The sequence below is a fragment of the Branchiostoma belcheri genome, unplaced genomic scaffold (genome assembly GCF_001625305.1).
Source record: "Branchiostoma belcheri isolate BF01 breed outbred unplaced genomic scaffold, Haploidv18h27 scaffold181, whole genome shotgun sequence".
NCBI classification, from domain to species: Eukaryota; Metazoa; Chordata; class Leptocardii; order Amphioxiformes; family Branchiostomatidae; genus Branchiostoma; species Branchiostoma belcheri.
The window spans coordinates 236,941-246,201 of NW_017803280.1; the positions used below are offsets into that span (position 1 = coordinate 236,941).

A 9,261-nucleotide genomic window follows, 5' to 3' on the forward strand; every position below is an offset into this window, starting at 1 on the left:
ATATATGTTGTAAATAATTTTTTTATATGTGTCTTTTGTATATATGGTTGTTTATATGTATTATTTCTTCTATGTGAATGCTGTTTGATGCTTTAAATAATGTGACAAATTGTACCTAATTCAGGGGGATGCGCTTCTGCTCCCCCTGCTGTTTGTACATTTGTTTAAATGATGAGCAAATAAATAAAGTTTTTTTTTTTTTTTTTTAGGTTTGTGGGACTTTGGCGCACTGTTATGTCCACTCTGTGTATTTATATGTTAATTGTCTTTTATTGTGTGGCGCTCAAGTTATAAACCTGAGCCCAGTAACACTTTGTCCTTGTTTTTCTAACGGAGTGGTTCAATGCAAGGCCTATACGACCGCTTCTCGGCATTGAACTAGAAAGATGAGAGAAACATGGCTATGTCAAGAGATGGCGGTGAACGTTTGATGTGAAAGCCTGTAGATTGTAGGTTGGTGGGTAGCACTTGTCAGGGAGGGAATTCCAAAGCTTGGCCGTACGGGGGAATAAACTGTCACTATTTTATTGTGTATTGATAAATAGAGATGGTCAGGCGAGGATAACCAGTATCATAGGAACGCTGTAAACATTCAATGTTATTTTCCTATCTTCAAATATCATCTTGCATGCATCATTAGCATCCCGTCAGTATCATTACAGGACAGTAGCAACATCTGAGACAGAGTAGCCACAAACTCGAACTGCGCGACCCAGGGTTAATTGAATGATGATTTTCATCATCGGAAACCAGAAAACTGTGTCCTGGGTGGCAGTCCATAACGCCGCATTGCCAGCGAGTTAAGTTACGATTAAGAAGGTGGATTACCCACAGGAGAGGTGTCATCAAAACTGATAGTGCGCGTAACGTTGTGGACGGTTACGGACGGCTTACCTTAACGAGACGAAACCACACGCACTTGTAAAACAGTCGGTGGTCGTCTTTATCACGGACTTTTAGTACTCAAAAAAGGAAATCGGAATGATATCGTGTGATAAAAGCTAATGGTGTTAAACGCATATGCGCATAATGGGAATAGTGCCGATCTTAACGATGCACAGTGAAATATGCTTGAACAGCATTCTGAAATGTCGCTCTAGTAGTGATATCATAGTCGCTAGTCCACATGGATACATTTACAAACAAGAGTTCCGAGCTCTTATACCTCCATGAAATATGGGCTTGACATGTAAATGTTAATGTCGTCTTTTATATGCAAATGATCTCTACATAAACATAATAAATGCATCGTGATGTTAACTTTTGATTAACTTACACATGTCCCAAGTATGAAATTCCCATCATTTACCACTAAGGAGTCATAGAAGTTTTTAGATTAATTATGCAAATTAGGTCCGAATTTGTATAATTGGTATCTGGTTATATTCTACCTGCCATAGATTATAAACTTCACATGTATTAAAGTCCCATGATGTATTACACTGAGATTACGGAGCTGACCAACATGTTTTTGTTTCACCGGTGCACCTCATCGATCAGTACACAGTATCTAGATTCTTCATCATTCATCATCATCATTATTCATCCTCTGTAGTAGAGGTGGAGCATACAAAGTTAGCTTGCCACAACTGTCTGTCATACATCACAGAGAAAAGTTCATGTCCCTCCAAGCCAGTTTCAGTTTCAATAAGTTTCTTAACTGTTATGTTTGGGCGTCCAACTCTTCTCTTACCGGTATCAGGGTTCCAGAGTAGAAGCCTACTGGCTGGTTCTTCACTACGTACTACATGACCAGCCAAGCTTAGTCGTCGACATTTGACTACTGAAGTTACATTTGGTAGCGAACCGTATAACTGTTCATTAGTAGTTCTAGAATAATAGAACTAATTGCAACGACAGCTGATGAGTGTGCTTTTAAAACCTGCACAGAAGATCAAACATACCAGATTCCTGTTGTTGCACTCAGACGTTATATTTTGTTTAGTATTTTGAAAAGCCTGGTGTTACTAGACTAACTACATTAAACAAAATTGGTTTTATAAACATACTGGTAGAAAAAAAATATTATATCAAATCTAATCCGAGAAGAAATAAACGAAATGAAATTAAACACTACTTACCAACAACATTCAGATTTACGAAATGCTCTTGTTGTCCTACAGCGTCAATCAACAGGGTCATGACATACTGTCCCTCGTCGTCTTCTCTGATGTTTCTGATGGTAAGGGAGCCGTTTCCGTGAAACACCGCTCTCTCTTTCAACGATCCAGACGCCATGGAGTTCTTGGGCGTAAACATGTACACCACATGCCTTGTGCCTAGGGGGACACACGGGGGGCAACAGTTAAAGGATCTTGTATTAGGCCACACCAATTTAATTTGTTGGTTCTCAGATTTTTTCTAAGGTCTAAACATTCTGTGATATATTTACCTATTTGTACATAGTAAGGGTTATTACCTTCTAGGATGAAATTAAATTTATCTATAGCTTGAATTGTAACAAACTCTGTTGAGCAAGCGGAGAGAAGGTTGAAATGCATGAACGTTCCTTCATTTTCCAAAAACGGCAGTAAGCAACCTTGCTATTTCCGTTGACACTTTTGCCCCTGTAAAATCTCTTTAAGCCGGAACGAGCGTTGTAAATCACACGGGATGTTGAAGCATTGTACCTTCAACCTTGGAGTCAAGTTTGTTCCACGTCAGGGCGATGACGGGTTGGTCACGGTCAGGGTCATAGTTTCCTGGAAGCATGACGGTGTCTCCCACCATCCCCTGCACAGTCAGCGCCTTCTCCGCCTGCGAGACTGCAAAACGATACAGAACTTTGCAATGGCATTTGCCAAAATGCATATGATATACTTGCAACTTTGGTAAGGCCACAGCAAGTAATTTTATGGATGATATCAGCGGGCGCATTAATTTTCGCCTGATTTTGGAGAAAAAAAAAAGATATGTTGTTGCCTTCTGACATTGGTCAACATGCCGAAAACGGGCAAAGATGTCTGTTGTCATGTCGGAAGGTGGATGGCAGATAATTATGAAGAGAGGAGACAAGAAAAGGCTTTGATTTAATGTTTTGTTTCTTACTTTGATGAAGTGATATGTGATGTTGGCTGTGTATATGTGATCTTTCCACTGAATCAAAACCATTTGTACAATAATTGAGTCAAATTTTTTACATGTAGGAACCTTGTGTTTTTTTTTTACCCGCCTTGTTTGTTTCGCCCGCTCGCGTTAGATTTGGGGTTGCGGAGGATGTCATCCAAAAAAAATTACTTGCTGTGGCCTAATGACATTTGCCAAAATGCATATGACATACTCGCAACTTTGGTATGGTGTGATCAATGCCTTTATGAGTTAAACGGTGTCGCCTTGTCCTACCATCTTCTGTACTTTTGGCGCATTTTCCGCCTGTGAGACCGCAAACGATACAGTTGCAATGACATTTGCCAAAATGCATATGAGATACTCGCAACTTTGGTATGGTGTGATCAATGTTTTCATGAGTTAAACGGTGTCCCCCAGTCCTACCATACCCTGTACTTTTGGCGCCTGCTCCGTCTGCGAGACTGCCAAAAATAACGATACCGTTGCAACGTCATTTGTCACAATTCATATCCCATACACGCAACTTTGGTGTGACCAATGCCTTCATGACTTAATAGCTTTTTTCGCCAAAAGGATTTTGGCTAGACCTTCAAGGTGAATGCTGTGGAAAATATGTGGCCTGTGAGATATGTATTTTACCCACCGGGACTAAAAAAACTGACACTGCCTGCTGGTTGGGTTTCTATAGAGAGTGAAACTAGTAACACAAACAGTTACAGAATTCTAGAGGAATCATTGTAATTAAATCATGATTATAGATAAAGGGATTGTAGAACTTACTCATATTTTCCACAGCATTCACCTTGAAGGTCTAGGCAAAATCCTTTTGGCGAAAAAAGCTATTAAGTCATGAGGGCATTGGTAGGTAAGAACGTACTCAAAATAGGTTCGTGGTAACTTTAGAGAATGTCCTTGCCATCAGCGCGCGCATTAATTTTGCCTGGTTTTGGAAAAAAAAAATTGTGATCAACATGCCGAAAATGGGCAAAGATGTCTGTTGCCATGCCGTAAGGCGGATGGCAGATAACATAACTATAAAGAGAGGAGACAAGAAAAGACTCTGATTTAATGTTTTGTTTCTAACTTTGATGCAGTGATATGTGATGTTGGCTGTGTACATGTGATGTTCCCACTGAATCAAAACCATTTGTACAATGATTGAGTCAAATGTTTGAAAATGTAGGAACCTTTTGTTTTCGGCCCGCCTTGTTTTTTTTTCGTCCGCTCGCATTAGATTTGGAGCATGAGGAAGATGTCATCCATAAAATTTACATGCTGTGGCCTAATTCTAAGCATCGGCAAGTCCCGGTCTTGTGATGTAAGACCTTTACATGCTATATTCTACTTTTTTTTATCGTACCTGCAATCATTGCATACATCATGGCAGCAACCAGCCCGCAACTCCAGCGTTGAGGACCACAAAATCGCTGACTCGCCATGTCGTCTCTCTGTGGTGACGGTAAAAGAATATGATGGAACGGGGTTAACTGATGATCTAAGCAGGGCGACAGCTTTGTTCCTGAAGCTCCGGAGCTGTAGCATAAATGATGATCTGTCAGCAACTCCAAAGTGTAAAAAAAGTTATTTCTTTACATAGGTCTTAAGGGTACAGGTAGAGGATTTTGTATGGTTTCAACACACAGGTACGTCACAGCACCTTAAGATTAACGATCTCTTGGAAAGCAAAGGCCTCACAGTCTGGCCCGCTTTTATGGTAAAAGGGTTTCCGCAGAAACCGCCGACAGATGTGACCGAAGCCTCGTCTGCCATCGCCGGAGAGTGAATCGACCTACGCCAAGGCTCAAGCAGAGGGACGTTCGCAGCGGTAATTAGATCATCAATCTTGTCACACGTCTCTGTTGGCTTTGAATACCGCTTTCAAAGAGGTGGAAGAGGTCGTGAAGAAAGGCATTCGTCTGTAATGGTGCAGATATGACTTGATTGGTGGAATCTGGGAGTTAGTCGCCGGTACGATCAGGAAGCGATAGACGTTAAGCATTGTGGCAAACCAGATTATACTCCTTTACACCTAAGGCTAAACAACTACAGTACAGGTTTTAAAACTTGTACTGTTTTACGTCAACTACAATGTCATCTTGAAGTATCTACTGCCTATCCTTTCCTCTGTTAAGTAACGTTATCTTTCTATTAAATAAAAAAATAAAAACCGTAGACATGTATATGTTATAATGCTGAATTACGGGTGGAAATTAGAGATAAAAAAACATAGTCCGCACATGCAACTTATATTTTTCAGGCAATATATCGGTTTCTTATAAATAAGTCAAAACAGACACGTATATAGCCAGTGCCATGAAGAATGTAAAGATATGTATCTTGTCTAGATAATGTTTTTTAATAGTGAACGGACTAGAGGGAATTTTAGTGTGTCATTATTACCAGAGTAAAATCTAAGAAAGATCGACTACATGCACATTTGGATGCACATGTTTGAAAGTAACGTTCAAAATAGATTACTTTCTGTTGTACGTAAATAAATAAATGGTTTTTATTGTCCAAACAGTACCCGTGCAGTCGCAGCCTTTATACGGCTGAATTGATGCAGGGTATCACCATCAATACAAATCACAACAATCAAATAATACACATGATACACGTTTGCTCCACAATTATTTTTGTGGAACTGTCGCAAGGGTCTGTGCGGCTGCCATCCGGTGCCACAATGTGACCTCAATGCGACTTTCCCCAACCGAAGTTAGGTACCCATTCACACCTGGGTGGAGTGAGGAAATTCGTGTAAAGTGCCTTTCCCAAGGGCACAACGTCGGGCCGCATGTGCGTACATGTACAAAATGGGCATACATGTAATAAGCGTTGATTACGGTTCTTAGCAGCACGTTACAAGTCCACAACAGCAACAATATTACACTCTAGTAATCAGTATAGGGAAGCAAGTAATCTATATTTATACTGTTTTCATCTTCTCTTAACGATTCCATATTTGACAGTTCTTCTAATAGTAAGCTTTTAGACCACCTTAGAAAGCAATTTAGAAATCCACAGAGGAGATTGACTAGTCATAAAAAAGATGCTGTTAATAGCCTGTAACAAATTACTTTGCGATGGAAAACTAGCAGGTCTATATCCCTGTTATAACATAGCGCATCTATTCAATGGCTGTATTCATCGATTTGTGTCGGACGAGAAAAGAAATCTTGATGACTTTTCAATGGTGAGCCATTGCGGGGTAAAGACGCAGACATTTAGAGACACATTTATTGCTTCCACGCTAATCTTTTTTCCACTTCGCCGCCTTTATCCCATCAAAATGATGAAAAAGGCTGAGAAAGCCACTATTTGAATACATGGGGCGTTGAGCTTGATTTCTAAAGCAATACATTCATTTCAGAGAGTCAATACATCTTATTGGTATACACGCGTAAATGTATTGCAAAAACGATTGAATGGCTACACTCAACTGAGACAAATATAGGGCATTTTGTGTTTACAATGTATAACATACATCTGTCCCGTAACAATGTATAACATACATCTGTCCCGTAACAATGTATAACATACATCTGTCCCGTAACAATGTATAACATACATCTGTCCCGTAACAATGTATAACATACATCTGTCCCGTAACAATGTATAACATACATTTGTCCCGTAACAATGTATAACATACATCTGTCCCGTAACAGTGTATAACATACATCTGTCCCGTAACAATGTATAACATACATCTGTCCCGTAACAATGTATAACATACATCTGTCCCGTAACAATGTATAACATACATCTGTCCCGTAACAGTGTATAACATACATCTGTCCCGTAACAGTGTATAACAAGCTCATACCTTAACCAACTTCTGTCAATCTTACAACGGACGAATTATAAATGTTCTCAATTGTGTAAAATGATCGTATTCTCCACCCAATGACAGGATATAGAATAATCTGAATTGAATTAGGTCCCAATTTGCACAAATATCATCTTAATATATCAATCATCCATTTACTCAAATAAAGACCGAAATATGGACCCGTTTTTTAAATTTATTTTCCTTCAAAGATTTTAAAACAAACACATCTTTCGTTTCAGAACGAGCTGGTAGGGGCCCAAAAACCACATCGCTTCTTTCCGATCTCAAGTGCTACCTACTCCAAAATTCATGATCCTAGCATGTCTAGATCCATAGATGTCAAAACCAGCAATTCTGCTGCAGTACCATTACAAGCCAACAGGGGCTCGAAATCAAAGAATCTAGAGGTCAACAACTACTGACTTATCAAATATCAAGACTGTCCTTCTACGATTTCTCGGGTTGTCACACAGAGACATGACCCGAAACATGACCTTCTTGAAGAAGGTAATAAAAAAACTACTTCTCGAGGATGTGGCATTGTTATGTCCGGTTCCAAACATTTAAACGCTGCACGTCGTCTTTGAAAGTGATCTCGAACCAGTTTAGCTCATTGAAGAGTTAATCTTCAACTGGTCGTGACAGACACTATGTACAGTATTTACAGGTTCTTTGTAACGGGGAAATTCCCCTAGCTCTTTATGACAAGCACAATGAACAGTGGACCACGGCTTAACGTCCCGTCCTAAGGACTGTGATCCTAAACAGTAACGTGCATGTCGGATGAGCGACATCAGCCGGGATTCGAACTCCCAAACTCTTAGTCCGAGGCAGAATCGCTAACCACTGGACTACGCACGCTACTGCCTTTATCTACGCTACTGCCTTATAGCTACGTCTTTAGCTACCGGGGAAGTACGTATGTTTTCAAAAGCGGCTCCTAACTTATTTTCTTTTATCCCTTTGATGCATGTATATGAATCTGTCCACCAGCACCAGTGACAGATCAAACTGTTATGATTTATTACCCATTCACATGTGGCGCTCTCGGCGACACATTTGGCAAGCCAGTTCCATAAGATAGCATGCCTCGACACTCAAGCTTTCACAAGAGGCGACAGGATGTTTAGAAGGGACAGATCTTTAACCGGTTCTTTAGGCACTCGATGACTGGAGAGACGTCAGGGAATTATTGTCGACATCTGGTTTTAAAGATAACAAAAAAGGCTCTTTGAATATTTGGATTTTTTGTTTGCTTTAAAACTTTCTCGTCCATGTAATAAATATCAACAATGAGGAATACTAGATGATTTTTATATTTATGATAATCATACCATTATCATAATATCATTAATATTTAAATTCAATACTGGATGATTTTTATACTTATGATAATTATATCTTTATCGTAATATCATTAATATTTAATTCAATACTCGATGATTTTTTATATTTAACATAATCGTTGCAATTATCATATTTCGGTGGTTGTTTGTTGTGATCTGAAATTCAATATCTAAGATTTTAGTTAGCAGTTGACGACTTTGTATATCTAAAAATCTCTGTATAATAATTCTTTACAAGTTTAATTAATGCCACATGCACACAGGGTCGTTACATAAAATGAAACAAAAATACCGGTCAGTATCAAATTACCTGGTCTCACTGTTAACGAACTTACTCAATCCATTATATTTCTCGGCCACTATCGTCATGTTATTATTATTATTATTATTATTATTATTATTATTATTATTATTATTATTATTATTATTATTATTATTATTATTATTATTATTATTATTATTATTATTATTATATTTTGTATAGTCATGTTTTATTATTTCTTATTCGTTTGGAGGAGTCAGCTTTGTTAAAGGATTCCATCCTGTTACTGAACTCCTCTCAGTTTCTTTTCTGAAAATCTTAATAAATAAATAAAAACAAATAAAATTATATACTATAAAGACTTAGGCAAACAGCTGGTAGAGTATAAAAGTCAATTATTGGCAAATGTCCAGACGACAAGGACACACAGTTTTACCCTAACAATATTGCCAAGCCTTGTGGTTTAATCGATAATAAAGGCACAACTACGTAGCAAACACCTAGACAATGGGACGCCGCATATGTCAATGCTCAAATGCCTTCGGCCATGTTTTCATCGTTTCTTGGTGAAAGGGTAAAAATTTGTCTCCAATATCTAATCCCCAGCGACGACCCTTTAAACAACATGTGCCCATTAATGTCAATGTTACATCAGAGTCTCTAGGTCAGTGTCACATTTGAAATAACATGTCGTAATTTCACATGTAAAAGTTACATCTAATAAAAATACAACCGGTAGTCCCCCCCCCCCC

At 38.7% G+C, this 9,261-nt stretch overlaps 1 protein-coding gene across 1 annotated transcript in view; it reads right to left on the reverse strand.

Annotated features, from left to right (window-relative positions):
* Window positions 1-4,514, reverse strand: part of LOC109467538 (hemicentin-2-like) — a 16,201-nt gene extending 11,687 nt beyond the window's left edge. Inside the window, exons 1-3 of the mRNA XM_019765560.1 lie at window positions 4,430-4,514; window positions 2,631-2,765; window positions 2,082-2,279 (exon numbers count right to left, since the gene is read on the reverse strand). Of these exons, the coding sequence (XP_019621119.1) occupies window positions 2,082-2,279; window positions 2,631-2,765; window positions 4,430-4,508 (412 nt within the window). The 5' untranslated portion in view covers window positions 4,509-4,514. The remainder of the gene's footprint in view (window positions 1-2,081; window positions 2,280-2,630; window positions 2,766-4,429) is intronic.
* Between the last annotated feature and the right edge of the window lie 4,747 nt (window positions 4,515-9,261).